The sequence below is a fragment of the Neodiprion lecontei genome, chromosome 4, assembly GCF_021901455.1.
Source record: "Neodiprion lecontei isolate iyNeoLeco1 chromosome 4, iyNeoLeco1.1, whole genome shotgun sequence".
Lineage (NCBI taxonomy): Eukaryota > Metazoa > Arthropoda > Insecta > Hymenoptera > Diprionidae > Neodiprion > Neodiprion lecontei.
In genome coordinates this window covers 12,467,252-12,487,673 of record NC_060263.1, presented here as the reverse complement: position 1 = coordinate 12,487,673, position 20,422 = coordinate 12,467,252, and the positions used below count along the sequence as shown (strand labels likewise).

Here is a 20,422-nt window from a genome sequence, read left to right as displayed (position 1 = left end):
AAAAATTCATTTTTACGGAGATTCTTGTATTTTTTTTTTTTGTTTTTTGCATTTATCGATGTATATATCGACCGATAATGGATGCCGCGATCATCAAGATCGTTTTTTCTAGTATATTCAGTATTTATACACAAGTTGGGAATATATTCATCATTTTAGGACAAGAAAAATGTTTGTTCCATCCATGCAAATTGATTATTTACGTATTAACGAAATAAAAAAAGACAAAAGTCCGATGAGACATCTCTAAAGCTTGAAGGACCGGCCCCTCCTTTCGCAAGGATTATTTTTTGATGTCCAAGTATAGTGTAAGATTGTGTAAAGCAAACAAAAAAATTATCGATTTATTTTGAAACAGTCTAATATACACCTAATTAGCTCTCACCTTCTGTATTTTTACTATTCAACCGTCTAATATTTCTTACTTTGCTGTTCTATTGAAGAAAGTATTATTTCTATTGTTACTGTTGACATTAACTTCTGGCGTAAATTATTTCATCAATTACCTAACAACTTCACAATTCCTATAAGTAGATTTTTGTAATTATTATAATATTGTTTGAAATATCTGTTAAATTGTTTCAACCGCTACGAAGCCAAAGCTGACCTGTATTAAAACAAGGAATGGAGAAGACATGGCTGTGGGAGCAGCGAAGGCACTGCTATATTACTCTGCTCAATCTTTTACCATTCTCAGAAGAGGATCAATGGAGCTCGTGGACTGCAGGTGAAATTTTCCTATCATCAAAATGTGTATAATTTTGCTTTAGGTTCAATCGTAGAAATTGAAAATTCGAATGACAGCTTGCCTGATCACGTTTCAGATGAAACGGGGTCGTTATTTCAAAGTTTTTGTAGTAAAAACATTTCGAAAATCAACCATCAGAGAAGACTGTAACATCAGATATCAAATCTCGGTGGGTTAATACGACCAAACTAGAGAACTAGCGTGTAGAGGTCAGAAAAGAGACATAGTTAGAGAGAAACGAGAACGGAAAAAGGAAGAACGAGCCGAAGTGCAGGAAATACGGGCAGGCATTGTGAGGGCGGTTCGTGCGATTATCGAACGGTTCTTACATGAAGATTATCTTGGAAACGTACAGCATGGGCCCGGCACCCTACAGTTAACTCCCTTGAGCGATGCAAGTAGTTAGGGCTAAGGCCTTGGCCGTACTGGTGAGCATGTGGCTCACTAGAGAATGAAGAAGCAAAACGTCCGGACCTTATCGTTGATCGTCTGCACGTTCACCTACCTCCTTATTGGCGCCGCAGTCTTCGACGCCCTAGAATCCGAAACCGAAAAGCGACGCTGGGAAGCTTTGGATGGTAAGTTTATAGCAAATTACCTTCATTCTGTGACCGCTATTATTGGATACCCGTGTCGATTTAAGAGAAAGCTGCTGGTTTAGTACGTGCATAGCTATCTATTTCATTTTTATACTGTTATGGCTCTTCTATTTCGCATATACACCTAGTAATTGCTATTTTATGTAATGCCATTCTAACCTACCTCGTTATATCCATTCACTGTTCTGTCCAACTCTACTATCTACGTACTATATATTTCAACCTCGCAAAACTGGTTTAAGTGGTAGCAAAGATATTCGGAAATTATCATAGCCAATTTTAATCTGTATTCACACAGCATCTCGGAAACCGATAAACAAATCTTTCTAGCGCCCCCGTTCCCATAATAGTATAGCCATGAGAGTTCTGGATACAGATTCTTACTACTGACACTTACCGACATCTTACCCAGACTCAAGCCCTTCACCACAATGACGTTACCGTGTTCAGACCCTGTTGTACCGACCCAAAGGTCAAAATCGCGCTACCTTGCAAACAATTTAATTTACCGAAGGCCAAAACCACGCTGTCTTATCAACAATTTCATTAATCAACGATAAAAATCACGCTGCCTCACAAATAATCTCGTTGTCATTTCCCCTACCGACGGCCCAGGTATAGCCGAGACACAAACCCTTCTGTTCCCTGTGCGATCATTGTATTGACTTCAAGAATGTTCTGGTTAACCTTTAGCGGCTTTCGGTGCATTATCAATCACCCTACATTCCAAAATAAATCGTTCCAAGAATTGCTTTCGTCAAACCGGATGCTGGTGTCTTATAAATTACGTGACATTCTTTCCCATAACTTATAATTCCAAGAGCTGCTTGTGAGTCCAAATTCCAATGTGATGCCAACCATATAATACTCCACAGTTAGTAGTTCCAAGAATTGTTTTCGTTAACCTGGATGCCTGTGGGATATCAACCACTCCACATTCTTTTCCCACGATAACAATCACGTGACATTCTTTTCCCTCAAAAAGTTTCAAACGCATGTGGTGTGGACGTTGTGAAAGTCAGAACTAAAAATTTCATCGTCTGTCTGAGGCTGTTCTTCCTGCACGTCAAGAGTACTTCCTAACAACATGAATTGAAGAAGCGGCTAGAATTGTTCATCAAGAATATTGACGAAGTGAAACATCAGCTGCGAATCAAATCTGTATTGAATCAACTCACAAGAAAATTTAACCAAATACGTATTAACAGAAAGAATCATAAATTTCTCGAAATTGAACGAGGTGGCATGGCTGGAGACATTTCTTCGTTTGAAAAAGCTTGCGGACCTTGAAACCTACTTTGACTACCAAGTGAGCGGAATTCGTCGAGTTAATACGAGATTTGCTGATGAAATAGTTATGGATTCGACTGACGAAAGCCCTCTAAGAAAAAGATTAAGATCTGTTCCAGAAGATGATGACAGCTGGTAACGAAACTTGATTACGTCTGCGCTATCTGTGTGGACCATACAATCAACTTGAATTCGTTCACGTGTAATTTGAGTGTCACATACAAATTTTGTATCGTACAATGTACTTAACAATAACACTGTTGAATATAGACTAAAAAGATTGAAATCATATATAATTGTGAATTAACGCTAAGCCGTCATATCCACTCTTATATCAATATATATCAGTAAATTAGCAACGCGATCGGTGTACAGTGCGATCAACTCATGTTCTATTTTACAAAATGAAAATTCAACTTTAAATTAAATTTTAAATCTTAAAACGTGTTACTCTGAACACCAGTAAACAAAGCTAAAGGTGTCACGTGAACTCTACGATGAGGTTTTAGCGGACTCACAATCAGTCAAGGATAGAGTGCAAGGTCGACCAACATCTAAGTTGACGTACGGTTAAAGCCTCGGGACCTCCGGAGTCGGGTTACTATCGCTCTTGGAATGCAAAACATAATTTCGTTCGAGTATAGCTTGGTCAAAGATGGGAAGCACAGTTGAGCTTGGTATTACAGAGTTCTATAAACTATTCCAACATACGTAATAGAGTTCGTCGCTGAGGCACATTGGAGACTATGGATCCATATATATGGCATGGTTCAGTGTGTATAATACACGACCGTCGTTAATTTTTCAATTCATCAAAAACATGTTCGAATTCACTTCTCTAGCATTTTTTCTCGCTAATAATTAATATGACTTCTTCATATAATATTACGAACGGCCGGGTCCGTTCTGATTAGGCTAAAATAAGTCGTGTATTATACACACTTAAACATGCCATATATGTATTGTAACGTGGCATTTTTTGATGCCCGTTACAAGGCGCTCCCTCAACCCTGGGCGGTAGCAATAGTTAGGGGTTTCAATGATCGGGTCGCGAAGTCGTTTTAAAAGAGCACCCGAACTGGAATCACGCATCCGAGCTTCCGAGAGCGGACACAGTAGCAAATCGTGATCGAGATATTGTAGGCTTTTTATTTTTTTTTATTTTTTTTTTTCGATGATACCGGCCCCAGGCCAGCGGCCAACTACGACGTCAAGGATAGTTCGGCGTGGCGGAATAGCGACGATCTCGCGGGAAGGATGTCGAGGTTGCGGAGGGAGAGCCAACGCTGATCCCTGCAGCGCGGGAATCCAACGTGGAAGCGATTCCCGCTGGCAGCCAGCGCGCCGCAGCTTCCCCCGCTCGCCCCGCCGACACCGGATTAACGCAGCCTCGAGAACCCCGGGACACCATGGAGCTGCGCAGAAGACGACATCGCGATCTAGTTTCAAGTTCTGCGCTGTGAAGCGACGACAGCTGCGCGCCAAGTTGCGCAATCTCCGAAATCGATGACGGATCGAATGTTATGCATTCTTGGGAATATGACATCATGAAGGAAATAGCATAGCGAGATCGGCGTTGCCGTGGATAGTCAATTCTGAGATCACTCTAGTTCTGGCGATCAATCGAGGTAGTTGGAGCTTAACGAAGCCAAGTTAGATTTGCGGTGCCATTGGTATTAAGTTTTACTTAGTTGCGAAGGATGATGGAAACAACTAAGAACGACGGGGTGGGAGAATTCGTCAACTGGATGTGAACGGTAAGCGCTGTTAATATTCTCGCGAAAGAATTTCGAGAGTCAGTTAATAAAGAATTGCGAATTATTCTTTCTCTTGTTTTGTATTATCGCTGTTGTGAAATATATTATTTTATTTTATTTCAATTTTGTCGAATAACGTGTCGATGTTGAGTGTTTCGCTCTCTCTCCCCAAAAATTACCCTTCCCCTCTCCGAGGTACTGAGCTACCGAGTTAATTGCCGAGGTATAGCGCATTAACGATTTCGAGGCGTGTTAATCACGCCAGGCGCCCAACATAATTTCAAGATATTGTTTTAGGTCCAGGTTACATTGCGGGACGCCGAATTATTGTTCACGCGGTAAGTTCTCGGTCATCTTCTCCGAGTGATCGAGGTACGGAAAGATACACGTTACAGTACTGTGACGGAACGCCTCGTCGGCGTGCCGGCACCTGACGGTCAACCCGAGCTCCCAATATTATGCTTACCGATGACAAGCCCAAAACTTGTGACACACTCGGTAAACCCCACCACGTACCAATAAACCAACCAAACCAGGCGATTTACCATGCTCCCTCTTCAAGGGGCACGGCCAATCACTATTCCCAAAATCTGCGAAACTGGACGACTAGCAGGTATAAAAGTCGAGCACAAATGTGGCTCGACATCTATTTATACATTTATCATCTATCGAATAACATAGGCCGAGTAGATCACTAATTCGTCCGACTCAGGACACATCCGCACGTCTGTTTGGTGGAGCACCACATCTCAACGAGGAACCAGCAGTCGACACAACTCACGATCCCAAGACGTGGACTCGTCACTGCGAGAATCCTCGAACACCACTCTCAATCGAAGGAGGGTATTCAACGTGTTTAACGAATGTCGTCTCTTTTAATAAAAGCTCCTCAGGTACTAGGGAGCCGTATCTGAACTAAGCCCAGCATTGCGTTTGACGTCTAAACTCAGATACGGTGATCGTCGCAGAATCCTCTGACCCATAGGTAGGACCCCTGAACCTATAAAGAGCCTCCTGCACTGCGACAGGATGTCTTGATATGGGCGAAGGCATAATTGCGTAGAATTCCCGTCCTTCTGACCACCACGCTACCACATAAACAATATTCTGTCTTGCGATCTGCAAAATAAATCAACGTCAATACCAAATAATAACTTGTCAATGACGATTTCCCATCGTCATACACCGTCCTTCTGACCACCATGCTATAACATCAATAATATTTTGTCTTGCCGTGTGCAAAACGAATCATTATCAAACCAAAGAAGAAAAACCAATTCCTTCCGACCTCTCAAAAATATTTCTTAACATTATAAGAAAATCAAATTCACGACATTCTTTCCTGTCAGAAACCCCACTTCTTGGGGATATAACATAATCAATACTCAAAGATTACCTCTTAGAAAACAAATTTCTCCCCTCACGAGTAAATCGCTCATTGCGATTATTCTGTGTCTTGCTTCACAACCACAGAACAAGTTTGACCCTCAACCGTTTATAAGGCCTGTGATGATGGGTTTATTCCACTCGTGCCATTGCACATGAAAGTGATGAAACAACTTCTGAGGCTTTCTCGAAAACCAATTTAAAACGGTCAAACTCTAGCAACCTCTTCCGGGAGCTCACCAAAGAATTAACAAGTAATTATTTTCCACCTTCCTTCCGTGTCCAGAGATCGAATCCTGCCGTTCCGATCACGAGACAGGAAATTCCTAAAACTATTACGATATTCGAGTATGTGCGAAACCACCGCGCTACCTTTCATATTACTTATAAAATCCCCGCGGTATTCCGCGGATAAATAAACTCGAATTGTTTCATTGGCGAACGTAAAAAGAACGCGAAACGTTTCATTGACGACCGTGACAAAACTCGAATCGTTTCAGTATATAGATACATAGTCTCCAATGTGCATCAGCGACGAACTTTATCACGTATACAAATTCACGGCACACGCAACAAACAAATTCGAATATGGTGACGAGAGAAATTAAAGACATTGTAGTCAGGGCGGCTAGATGGTCTAGTGAAGTAAGTCTCCAGCAAAGCATCCCTCGATACAAGGTTCGATTCCTGGCTCCATCGTTAATTTTTCAATTCGCCAAAAACATGTTCGAATTCACTTCTGTTCCAATAAACTAGCTAATTTTTATTATTCTACCAAGGTTCAAACAGGTGGGTTCAAATGATATAAATAATAACAACAACAACAACAACATCAATAATATCGAAATAATAACGAAATACGTTTTGTAACGTGGTATTTTTGATGCCCGTTACAAAGGGCTCCTTGAACCCGGGGCGGAACCAAAATTTAGGAATTTTCGAAATTGAGTCGCGAAGGTTTTGCGAAAGAGCGCCAGGACTAGAGTCACGCATCCGAAACTACGAGAAGGGACACCTTAGCGAATAGCGTGAGATATTTCAGGATTTTTGTTTTTTTTTTATTTTTTGAGCTACAACGACATCAGGCAAGAAGTCGGCACGGAATTCGAGGAAATTGCCGAGTAGCGGACTAGCGACAATTGCGAAGGAAGGATGTCGAGGCTAGGGGGAGCCGACGCAGATCCCCGCACCGCGGGAATCCAAGGTGGACATGATTCCCGCTGGTGGCCGGCGCGCCGCAGCCTCTCCCCCTTCGCCCCGCCAACAATTGACTAGCGAACTTGCGACGGACCGACTAGCGACGAGGGAGCACCACGCTCACCGCCAAGATGTCATGGTGCTGCGCGAAGGACGAGATTGCGATCTAGCTTCAAGTTCTGCGCAGCGATGCTATTGAAGGTGCGCGTCGAGTTGCGCGATCGACGAAATCGATGACGGATCGATTATTGCGTATTGTTGTGGGTATGACGTCACTTATGGGATGGCGTATCGAGATCCGTGTTGCGGCGGGTCGTGGGTTTTGAAAGCACTCTAGTCCTGGCGGTCGTGATAAGTAGTTACGTTTTGGGGAGTTTCGCGAAGTAATGGAGTCGCCCAAAAATCGCGATGGCAATAGAAAGGGGGTTGCAAGGATGTAGAAGGTAAGCGCTGCTTCTATCCCCGCGATTGAATTTCAAGCATAATTACGAAAAGGCTTACCGAGTAACGGATAGCCGTTTTGAATTTGCGTTATAAAAAAGTACTCGAAATTCTTTTTCCGATTCTATTGCTTGATGACCGTAGCCTGAGTAGGCGTGTTAGAGTAGAGTAAATTTTGAGTTCTTGAGAAAGTTGAGTAGAGTCACGGGTTTTAATTGAGTCGCTCTCGTTTTCGAAATTAAGTACAGCCGAATTCCGCTGTGCCCAATTGGAGTGCTCGGATTAGCGAATAACGTTTCCGAGGATTTTGAGAAGGTTTGATTTCGGATGTGTTACGATAGCGAATGGTTGAGGTTACGTTTAGTTGCGCCTGCGCTCAGTTCCGTATCCGTTTACTTAAGATGAATTTAATTGAGTTGTGTTACCATGAGATTGTGTTTAGTTAAAGTTACATTTAGTGGTGCTTGCGCTTAGTTAAGTTGCCGTTTATCCAAGATAGTGTTTAGTCGAGTTGAGGTGATGTATAGTCGAAATTGCGGTTGCGTTGAGCAGCGGTTGAGACGAGAAGTTCGAGTATTGAGTTTTGGTCGCGTCTGAAATATAGTGGCGTTGCGGATTTGTTTAGTTGAAATAAGCTTTAGGTTAAGTTATGTTGTCACGTTTAGATTTAAGGCAGCTCGCGGTAGCGTCGAAACTCCGAGTCGGGTGAGATCTCGGGTGAGATTGAGGACGCCGTCTGTTTGGTAGCCCGACGGCGCACCGTCGAGAAAGTAGTTTTAGTTTCGGTTTCGAGCAATTATCGCTGTGGAGAAGAAATGGCGACTTTCCAAATTGAGAATAGCGTATGGAGATTTTTTGATTGTTGAGTGACATTTTAGTTAGGGAGCCGCAAGCTCAGTAGAGTAAGGAATAGTGTAGGTTACGTGTAATTTTCTGATTATTTTTAGAATCGCGACGAGCGACTTTCGGATTATTTGTTTTTTGTTGTTTTTGTATCACCGCTATTGTGAAATATAAGATTTTATTTCACTTCTTTTGTTAAGTACCGTGTGGTTTTCGAGTGTCTCTCTCTTTCTCTCCAAAAATTACCCCTCCCCTCTTCGCGGTACTGAGCTACCGAGCGTAGTCCCGAGGTATAGCGCATTACTGATTTCGAGACGTGTTGATCATGCCAGGCGCCCAACAAAACTTCGCGATATTGTTTTTAGATCCAGGGTACATCGTGTACGCTAAATTATTGTGCACGCGGTAAGTTCTCGGTCATTTTCTCCGAGTGACCTAGGAGCGGGAAAAATCCACGTCACAGCTTATAGAGGTAAAATTTTTCAATAATAATCTGTTTCTAATTATGGTTATTTAACGATTCTATTTCATGATTTTGAAATTCAAAGCGTGAAACAGGATTGCCATCGTTCTTGCACAACATTGAGTTTTGTAGCTTAGGTGCACGACGACATGAATTTTTTTCAATATTCTACTTCACGAACATAAATGTTTGATTTATCATCATATCTTGTGAGAATTTATAAGTTGTCGAACGCCAAGACAGCATGACGTTGGACAACTTTTGCATCCAGTCGCTTAATAATTTGTACTACTTCTGATATTGAGACATTGTTTAATCTATTGCGGAGATCCTGATCAATGTATAGTCGTCACGACTTTGGATAATTAGGTTCAAGTGATGGAGCTGCATCACCCAGGCGAGGTTCGTCAGCTTCTGCGTTGATAATCATAGCCTGAAATAGAAACTCGGGGTTGGATTCATTCGATAAATTTTAGAGGTGGAATTTCAAGGAGAGATTTGTTTCACCATGACAAACATCAAAAACTAGAACGAAGTGTTGAAATGAAGAAGAAAATTTATTTGAAGGTTTCAAAATAGCTGAAAATGTTCAATATTTTCTTACCGAAGCAAAGTAAACTAGTACAATGAACTGAATAGATTTCGGAATGTTGAAACCAGTAGCAACGCAACACAACTACTTAGCGTTTTACACTTGGTGTTGGATGCACAATGACCACTTCTCGATTTGTCGATTCACTCGTCACTTTCTGGTTGCTCCAGTTTAACTGATAGTTAGTATATCCAATAATCAGTACGCTATTTGCTGTGATATGTATGTCTGGTTTCAAAAGGTTTACTACAATAAAGAAGCTGAACTTGTGCTATTGAAACGTGAATTCATGAACCAAGCTGCTGTCATCGTTATCGATTGCTCGAAACAGAATGAATCGTAGAAAACCGGACCGTTGGATATTTGATTGGAGTTTGAAGCGATAGTGGAATCCCTGCGAACACTGTAGACTATTGCATGATCTTGCACGATCGCATTGTTGAGTACAGTCCGATTAGTGGCACAGTGAAGAAATTAGTGTAAATGAATTTTGGAATAAGATGTTCAATTATTAATGCGTAATTATAGAAAATACGAATAGGGTTATTTGTTCAATTTAAAATAGGATGATGTATTATTATCATTGCGTATAAGCTGAAAACAGAATGTAATTGCTGATAAATAAAGAAATCTATTTAAAACTACAACCGCTACTTTGAAATGTTCTATTTCACAAACTACCACTTCCACCTAATGAAAAATAGTCATCTTGCAGCGGACATTGGAAACAAAGCAGAGTCGATCGATAGAACAACGATTGATCAATAAAGGGGGCGCTACATGTGACAAAACCTGCGGCAACACTTCTACCAGTAACACCAACTGTCGCTAAGGCTGGAGGTAACACCGTCTTGCAGTGGATACTGGGCGCATAACAGACCTGATTGTTGAAACAGCGACTGGCGGCGCCATCTATGTTTATGCTCTTATCGGTAACACTTCCGTCAGTAAAATGTCTGCCATCTAACGGAAAATGTTCGAAATGCCTGTTCATCTGACGACAAAAACTCAAAGAATGGTTGCTCATCCGACGACAACAAAACCTCATTATCGCATTGTCTGTCCGTACAATGTAGCAAGCATGCAGGTGGCGTTATCTATGATAACGCTTCTGTCGGTAACACTACCGTAAGTTACGCTTACCCCTCGCGGGGTAACATACCAACTGTCAGTAAGGCAGGGATCGAGGCTGACCCTGTCAGTACACCGCCATTGTGTCCCAAAACTTTCGTATTGTATCTACTAAGTATCCCGTCGTTTTGCCACACCACTACTACGTAATCCTGCCTTGCCATCTTATCCGCCATTTCGCCCCTATCATATTGTTGTTTGCACAGATTAGTTCAGGTTTAGTAACACGTCAAGTGCTCCATCATCTTCTCCGCCATTTTACCCCGCCATCTTTTTGTTTGCGTTGGTTACATTCATAGCTATATAAGAATAGACCACGTGACTGGGCTGGGAAGTCGATAGTGGGATAGAAAGAGCAAATTGTGTAGTGCATTGCTGTCTTCGTCTAGTCGCGCAAGCGCGGAGCACACGTACACTACTGCGAGATATAGAGGATAGAAGTGCGATATGCGGCTTTCTCTTTCTATTGCGCTATCGCATTTAGCAACGAGCAACCTCCGTACTTCCACCGTTTATTCTTATATGCCTATGTCGGTAACACACTAATATCCCGCAATCTCGTCCGCCATTTTGCAGTTTTGGTTAGGATAGGTTGGGTCAGATAAGCTTAGGTTGGTAACACACTGATTTCAGGCAAGGCGCGTTCTGAAGCCCCGGCTCGGTCAGTAAAACAGCAGAATCCTACCTGTATATTGACTCTAGAGTTTTGGTCTAGACTCTAGGATTGAGCTTTGATGCCTTCGAAATCATATTCAGTGGTTCAACAATCGGTTCCAAAGTTTTTTCTATTAGTTCTTTATCCATTACACGATTTATCTTTAGAGCTTCATATTACTTACGGACCGCATCGCTGGCTTTAACTATATGACGTTTCAAATTGTTCTCAGATGTTGTGGTTTTCCATATTTCCAAACTGCTAAGTATATTGTCTGATGCGAGAGTGGGAGTGAGATGACATACGCAGTATAGCCTATATATTTATGTGTGCGTGTGCATATGTGTGAACGAGCCGTTGACGCGGCACAGCGAGGACTACGCGAGCTCGTTGTGGCCCGGGACGAGCAGTTACGTTCCAGGCGGCTCGCCGAACGGTATACATCTCCATGCTTGCGGTTCCTGTACATGTAATTGTTGTTAAAATATATAAAACCTCCCTGGTAGTATTCCAGTAACTAACTGTGTCTTATTCGTACACCTTATATAACATCACACTAAGGTTACGAAATCAGGCAGAACACTATTACTCGAAGCAGGCTACATAATGTTTTATAATGTGATGAACTACTCATCGAAACCTTCATGATGTCTATCACGGTTTATGGAACTGACTTCAACAACGGTAAGATTATACCCATGCTTTAAACGCCAACGGACCAAGCACATTTGCTCGAATTGAGGAAACATCATATCAGTATTCACGTGATCATTAAATATATGCCTCAAGGTTTGACTATTCTTTTTTAAAGAGAATTACAAAATTTGCATTGTCGTGAATCAAATGGTTTGGAATTTATGTACATGTTTGACATAGATAGAAACAATCAAAAAATCTTTGACGCCCCATGCAGAAATATTGACGAACAGCATTCTGGTTCTCACATGCAATGACATTGAAAATAAATATTGAGTTTGGGTTGGCTTGTTCAATAGGAATTACGTCACAATTGTTTGAGTACGTAAAATTGGAAACACGTGGAACACGATCGAACATTATACGCAAATATTCGTAGTTGGGCTACACCAAGGACTCCAAATATATGTATACATCCTGAAAACGTAAGCCATTAGGGTTAATTAAAATACGCGCAACTACGTTAGTTCTGCCACAATTAGAAAGTTCACGAATTATAAATCTAACCAACAGTGGTAATAATTTTGTTTTGAATCATTTACCTTGTAGCAACGTCTTGCCGACGGTCGAACTGGTACACATTTATTAGATGCAGCATGCAGAGAACATAATCTTGCCTTTTCTAAGTGTAAAGATCTCAAGTTTCAAAACAAAGCTGATAACAGGTTGGCTCGAGAGTTCTCGAAACGTAGTCCTGACAATGACTCAAAGTGAGCAGAACGTGTCGCAGGCTGAGCTATCAACAAAACGATGCGTGCTAAAGGAAAACATGACATGGGTCTTCGAAAACCATGAGTACGAGATGCTATTAAATTAGCTCGCAAGGCTGTAAAAAAGTTGAAACCGCCTGACAATGAGAATGCAATAAGCATAGCACTTCAAGCAGCCAGACAGGGAATTGGACTACATGAGAAAAACTTGAGCTTTCCTAAGGTTGAAAGTTCACAAACATGGTGATTTCTTGCCCCTATTAACGCCCATATGTGCTGGACAATCTGCCACTGACACTGTGTCGTTAACTGGTGGAGCAGCTGGAATCGCTGAGGCAGTCAACGACGCATTGAGCACAGTAAAAAACGTGGAAAGGACTTTATTTAGCTTCGTACAGGTGAGAATGGGAGCTTTTCTTGAAATCTGATAGCACAAAAAAAAAAAGATAATTCATAAATTAGAGATCCCACATACGGTTACTACAGTCCGTAAACTATTGAAACTTGCTAAAATAATAAAAATACCAGATTTCATATGTATTTTCATGAAAACCAATTTACCGAAAAGAATCCGAGGTAACGAAAGGGGTGTTATAAATTCAGACGATGCTGATGGAGCGGGGACACACTGGACAGCCTCCAACAAAAAAATGCAAGAAATCCGCATTATTACGACAGTTTTCCGAATTGACCACCACTAGAGAAACTCGCACAATATTTTTAAGGAAAATATATCATCTGGTACTATCACGACACACGTCAGTCTGACAACACATCCAATTCTGGAGAGTTGTGTTTGAAATTTCAACTGACCTGCGTCGAAAAATGTCAACGAGGAATACATCGACGTGAAATGCTAATTTCTTCCCACACATAGTACAGAATCATAGAAAATTGTATTCACTCGGATTGCTGACGTTTCAATCCCACAATTCAATACCTTATATGAATAAGTCATGTAACTGTTTGAGCTTTAATTGTGATCATAAAATCACTATACCAACGGGATTATACCACGACAGTCTATGAAACTTAAAAATCAACTGCGCATGTACCAATTAATTCAATCTCATTGGTCAACAAAATCTTTCCGCTGGGATATTTTTGTCTGCGAAGCAGAGTGCCAACGTACCAAAATGTGACGAAAGCTGTGAATCTCTTGCGCGTCAAGTCGCGGAAAGAAGTGATGTTATTATTTATTTTTATTCAGCGTGAATTGTTTAAGAACAGTATCGTTCAGCAATACCGTGGTCGATATTAGAAGATATTTGATACATGCAATAAAGGATTTAATGGAGCAAAAAATATCAAATTCTATAGAAATTGGATGAGGTATTTAATAAAAGAAGGAATCTGAAGTTAAATGTGAATCGTCATTAACAAGTGGGAGTCTGAACAGACTAATGCAGGTAAGTGAAAACGATGTTTATTGTAAAAGGATTTTTTATTCACATGAAATTGAAAGTAAACAGATTGTAAAAACCCAGTAGAAGGTAGGTCGGGAGTGGATTTGTGCAGTGCTTCGAAAGTCAGTAATCGGTGCCGATAAACGTGGAATAGACAAATAAGCTTGGTAGCAAAGAACGAAAAAAATGATTCATATTAAAGACGGAGCTTAGGAGTAAAAAATTAGAAATTTACAGCAAACGTACTTGACGCTATACTCTCTAAAATCCTCGTGGCCTCCGTTGAATAGTTGACAGGTCGGAAATATTTTCAGGTAGAAAACAATCCATCGTCAAAGCGAGACTAAAGCTATCAGGCATCGAAGCATGTAAGTAACTTTATAATTCTCTGATCTTCAAGTATTACAATATTTTCACGTGTACCTATTCAACAATAAAACTGGTTTTTCTTAGCGGGCTCAAAGTTTCAACTTTGTTGAACAGGAGAATCATGCCGTATCTGATGGTCAAAACGTTTTCGCGGCAAGGACTCTGGGTTCTCGGTTGGTGTCACCATTCCAAGCATCGAACCTGATTGGTCCGTCAGATAGCAGGTGCACGAGTGAATTTTTTCAGGCTATCGCTACCTTCTTAACATCAATTGGGGTAAAATTGAAGAGCGCGATACACTATAGATCATGGTGTCTGAATATTCGATCATTGTACCTTTATCGAGCCAATAGCAATAAGTTGGTTATGTAACCGTTGCTGCTAATTCATTCGACAGAGGAATTACTTTGTATACTATTGTAATCCAAACAGTATCATTGGCCAGCATTATTTTTCAAATTTCATACTATTTAATGTTGATATTTTATTTTAAAGCTTGCTTTTATTCTTTTTGGTATTTAATTCAGATGAATAGTGTTTTAAGTCTTGTACGAGATTGTATGAATAAATTTTGTCATGCAAACTTAACCAATCTAAATCTAGAAACGTTGAATAATTTCAGTTGGAAATGTCTTTAAAGTCGATCTTAGTTGACGGTGTAATCTGAGTAGTTAGTTGCAGTCATAATACGTGCTTGAGTCTCGTTCAACCCTAGCAGTCTGAAGAATGCATTCGCTTACTAGTACACGCTGCCTTGCAAATAATCACTCGGTCTACAATAGGATTTACTTGCTCGCTAACTTTTTTATTATGAACCTACGTTACCTACCTACTATTCAATTTTACGCTCTTAAAGAGGTCCTACGCTGAGACTGAAAATTTGTGAATCCGTTTATTGCAATTATTTCTGCATTTTATGTAAGCACTCTCTAAAGCAGAAAAATCTCATCCGGATGCTGGTAATGAAACCTGGAACACAGACGTTGTCCAGTGGCAAGAGGTGAAAATCAAAAATTTTATAATTCGTCCTGCTGCACTGGGATTCTTTTTGCATATCCATGTTACAAGGTGATGTTCGGAGCACTATAAAGTAGATATTGTACGAAATTGGATTGAGTCTCTTGTTTTAATTATTGGAAAATTTTCAATAGAACTAATAATAATTCATTGAGCGAAACCAATACATTGACTATAATCTGTTGGTGAATTTTATTGAATTTTATTCGAGAAAAAAAAGATGCATGGTTTTGTTACAGATAGTAAAATATTACAATTTCTTGAGTCTTTAATGTCCAAAAGTGATAAAATTTAATGTCACCTCCTGAAATCACGAGAGAGCGAGACACTTATTGAGAAGATCTGTGTTTTGCGATTTGAAATTGAAAAAATTCTCAAAACCAACAACACTTTTCGCCAACCAACAAAAGTGGCGATGATCTCTGTACCTGTAATAAATTGGATATGTGACGATTTGTAATGGAAATAGGAAAAGAGACAGAGAGGGAGAGAGAGAGACGAGTTTGGGTCGAGATGGTTTAGTAGATCTACGTAGTTCGATAATATGAGCCGTGTCATAACAGTGAGTTAATGCGTAAATCCTGTACTGGTAGAAATTTTAATTGAATACAGTACAGAGAATCCAAAGACTTCGCTAACAATCTTTTTCATTCATTTTTAAAAATCGTCACCGTCTTGTATATACATCTATTATATCTGACTAAAAAACCTCTCTCGTCTTAATTTTATTTTACGGACAATTTTCTCCACACTTATCGTTTTATCTTTTCATTTATACATATGTGTGTTATTGTTATTTTTGATGTTTTTTTTTTCAAACTATCACGCTAAGTTCTTTAGACCTGCCACGAGTAGTGTCTCTTTTATCTTGTAACAATAAAATAACGAATTCAAGAAAGGATGGAGAAATAAAAGAAAAAAATAGAAGTTTCAATAATTACATGAAAAACTCAATTTATCTTGGTGCCTGATTTTATGTGTTTGTGTCTTTTTCTGATTTTATTACGTAGATTGTAGAAGAAATGAAAATCATTACAGATAGGTGGAGCAGATATCAATTGATAGCAGAGATGCAATTATTTTGGCTGTATTTCCTGTTAATGGGAAAAAATTTCGTTGTAATTTGTAATGCATGAAATCATAAAAATAATTCACTAAACTTTTCCCACCTGGCTGCTTTGTTTCTTCCAAGCACCCAACATTTGAACAAATATCTTATTTTAATCGAATAAAACGAATTTCCAAAGAGCATAAGCATTAAATCCCAAACGTTCTGCTTTCCGATCTATTAACAAATTCTTCCGAAACCTTTCCGAGTCACTACCACAATTATTTGACATTCTGACTTCAAATATTCGTATGAACTACATCGCCGCTAGAAACGGAGTTTGACAGCTGAAACTCAGGGTGGCCAGGCTGTACGACGAGCCAATAAAACTCGCTCATGCGCAGTTCATTTTCAAGTTTCGCGAGATTATCTTGGTAAACTATTGAGAAAATTAACTCATACTTGCGAAAACATACGGAATATTTCGTCGACATTCCCGAAGATGTTCCAAACCTGATTAAAATATTGAAGGTTAATTCTATCACAGTGCAACATAACATTTGGCACATACATCAACAATTCACCTGTTCATACGATTTACGAATTTTCACCGGAGGCTCTACAAGGTTTACTCAAGGAGTAAAATGCTCGGGACAAAGAAGTAAGTCTTTGTGATCCTCGTGGAGTTCTACAGGATAGTCCAAATCTACCTCCAGAAAGTAACCGATCGGCGAATCGTCCGGATGGTTTGTCATATCGATGTGCTGATACTCCCACTCGAACGAGCCGATTGGTAAATGCACGCTCATAGCTGCACCGTACAGATTATTCACGTCAAAATACGTAAGATACGATTCCACGTTACTAGGATCAAAATCTTTTCCCATGAATCTATTATTGGCCCGAGCGTGTCGATTAGAACATTGTGCTACGCCACCTCGAACGGTTCTCTCAATAAATAACACCATTTCAGGGTTGTCTAAAAGTTACAAATTTACATTAGTATGCTTCAGCATCGCGTGAAAAGCAAGTCCCGGTGCAGTGTAGTAGTGCAACGGATCTAAATCGTATGTTTTGAAGCAGCTAGTGCGGAAATTTTCGAAAATATCGGTAAGCAAAAGAGCATCGGTCTTTGAGTATAAATCTAAATGGGCTTCCAATGACTCTAAATGAAATTCACACCAAACATTTTTAGCGTGCTGGTAATCGGCGTCTGAAATATTTGCATCGCAGAGGTGCGAGTAGAAATGCTTCTTTGCAGGTAATCGCGGTTCATCGAGTTTCCCCCAACAATCGACGTATTCATAGGGAAAAACGCCTTTGCCGGTCATCAATCTAAACTGTGCGGGATTATTATAAAATTTACGTGTTATGTGCTTGTCGAAAATTTATCGATGCTGCTAGCCATAAGTCGAAACGAATCGATGAATCTCAAGTGCATCATCGTCCCATCAACGCGTTTGGTGAAGGATATATATTTTTCCTTATTTATGGGTAGCAGTGTAATTTCACCGGTAAAATTTGACACGAGGGATTTCATTAAAAAGTGAGAATCGTAACCGAACAAATTGTGAAAATCTATTGGAATTGTATGCGTCTCTCTGAAATTCAAATTACACCGATTATGAGCAGGACCACGATATTTACCCGTGAAGTGACAGTGATCGTGACACTTTTTCTCCTCAGGGGTAAACGGCTGTTCGCGCAACTTTATTATTATTATATTAGTTTGTAAATTTATCACAGCAAATACTTTAGTTTCGTTATATTCGTATGTTGTACCTATTTACCACGTATAAGGTGACTAAAGAGTCACAACAGTAGATTTACTTTCTTATTCCACATGACAAGTAGTTCAACGTTATAGTGATTTAAATTACGTACTTATTGTCTACGCCAGAAATTCGTGGGCCGATACTTGAATCGGCAGTTACGTACGTTCGCTTGGCCGGTGAGGGCGCAGCGCAAGTTAGTTAGTCTCGAGTGCTCGAATAGGTAGGACGTGTTAGGTTTTCTTTAGACACGCGCGTCGATTATTTCGTTTCGCGTAGTTTTAAGATTTATCCGTTTAACACGGTCGGGGGAGACGTGGTTCACCCTCCGGTTGGGCCGGGGGTGCCCGTCTCCCGGGCGAGCGTCATTGCACTTCAGCGTTGGTTCCCGAGACGTCGGGACCGCTGTTTGCACGGCATTGGGCCACCATGACGCTCCCCATTCCCTGCTTCCACGAGTGCGTGAAAGTTGCGGAGCACGGTTTCTCATGGAGACTTAGATAAGTTGGCTTAAGATTATTGAATGATCGTTCAATCTAGTTGACAAGGAACGCACCAGCGACTGTATTATCCTGTTTTATGATGATCTGATTTGCAGTTAATAAACACTTGTCTTGCTTCGGCTTTTCCCTCTGCACCGTGAGGGTTTTTATGCCGAAGCAAGCGTCTTGTCTTTCCCGCGAAATCGTGTTATTTATTTATTCACCCTCTCACTCACTCATCCCATCCCGATTGCAGTTAGAGAAGAACTCTGGTCAGACGACCTAAACATGGTGCCCCGGGTGAGGAGTGAGTGATTGGGTTTTTCTTGTTCGTCAAGTTCGTGTTAATTTGTCATCTGGTACTGGCTGGTGCGTCTTGTGTATATCCTGTACATGTGTAAGCCGAGACGAGGCTAAGGGATTAAGGATTAGCGTGGCACAAAGGCCTTCGCGCGACACTCACTAACAGGCGATGTATTGTAATACGTGTTCGTATTGTCATCGTGTATGCCTATTACATTTGCTTTCCTCGATCAGTTGCGTTTGGTTCTTCGACTGTGATACACGTTTGTTCGGACCTTCCGAGTTATAATAGTTTTCAATCAAACCTCATCGCGACATGGCTCCAGTAGACTTACAGAAGCTTACTGCATTACAGCGGGCTCGTGAAGGCGAAATAGAAGGCTTGCGGCAGAGGTTAATAAGCAAACCGCGAGATACGCTTACGAAACGAGTCATTAAATCGCGATTTGACACTCTAAATGAAATTTGGACAGAGGTTCGTAAGGCTCACGCTGAGATCATCGTTCGAGAAAACGCGGATGCCGACCCGTACGTCACCGATGATTGGTTCGGGCGAATTCAGGGTGTATATGAGAACACCCTTGTCGAGTTTTTGGCGCTTCTGACTTCCGCGGAAAAGGTGGAAATAGAGGCCGTCACTGGACCCGCGGAGGCAAGCACCTCTGGAACTACCGGAACAGGTGTCGTGAAACTCCCTCGCATTCCTCTCCCAACCTTTTCGGGAAAGTATGAGGATTGAGCAAGTTTTTGCGACCTTTTCACTACGTTGGTGCATGACGTAGCTTCTCTATCTGACGCAACCAAGCTGCAGTATTTGAAGCTTTGCTTGACCGGTAGTGCCGCGGACCTAATAAAGGACGTCGCTACGACCAGTGCGAATTACATCAGCACATGGCAGGCGTTAAAGACTCGATATCACAACCCTCGATTGATAATAAATAAACATTTGGCTTCGTTCATGCGGATCCCGCATTTGAAAAACGAGTCCGCTTCCGAGCTCCGTTCCTTCGTTGATGAAGCTCAGCGAATAGTTCGTGCGTTAGCAAATTTAAAATTACCAGTGGAGCATTAGGACGTCTGGCTTGTCTTCGTGCTCTCTGAACGCTTAGATTCGGAGTCGCGAAGGTTGTGGGAAGCAGAGCTGAGCCAGGGTGACCTCTCGGAGGGTACCAGCTCTCTTGGTTCACTCCCGAAATTCACGGACTTGATAAAGTTTTTGGAACGGAGAACTCAGGCCTTGAATATGATCGCGCTCGAGTGTCGAACGGAGAAGAGGTCGGCTTCAACACCTTCTGCGGGACCCCAACCCCGTAAGGTTTTCCACGCTAGTTCTCCTCGATCACCGAATCCAACGCCGTACAAATGCCCGCTCTGCTCTAGTGCTCACCCCATCTTGAAGTGTTTCAAGTTTCAGGCGAAGGCTCCTTCTGAGCGGTTCGCTAGTATTAGACACTTACGGCTTTGTTTCATTTGTCTGATACCACATCAGGCGAGAGATTGTCCGTCAAGCGGAAGAT

General features: G+C 41.1%; 1 protein-coding gene across 1 annotated transcript in view; it reads left to right on the top strand.

Annotated features, from left to right (window-relative positions):
* Positions 1-687: 687 nt before the first annotated feature.
* The window catches only part of LOC107219732 (two pore potassium channel protein sup-9), a 182,619-nt gene continuing 162,884 nt past the window's right edge, over positions 688-20,422 (top strand). The window contains exons 1-2 of the mRNA XM_046736694.1: positions 688-727; positions 825-1,326. Of these exons, the coding sequence (XP_046592650.1) occupies positions 1,200-1,326 (127 nt within the window). The 5' untranslated portion in view covers positions 688-727; positions 825-1,199. The remainder of the gene's footprint in view (positions 728-824; positions 1,327-20,422) is intronic.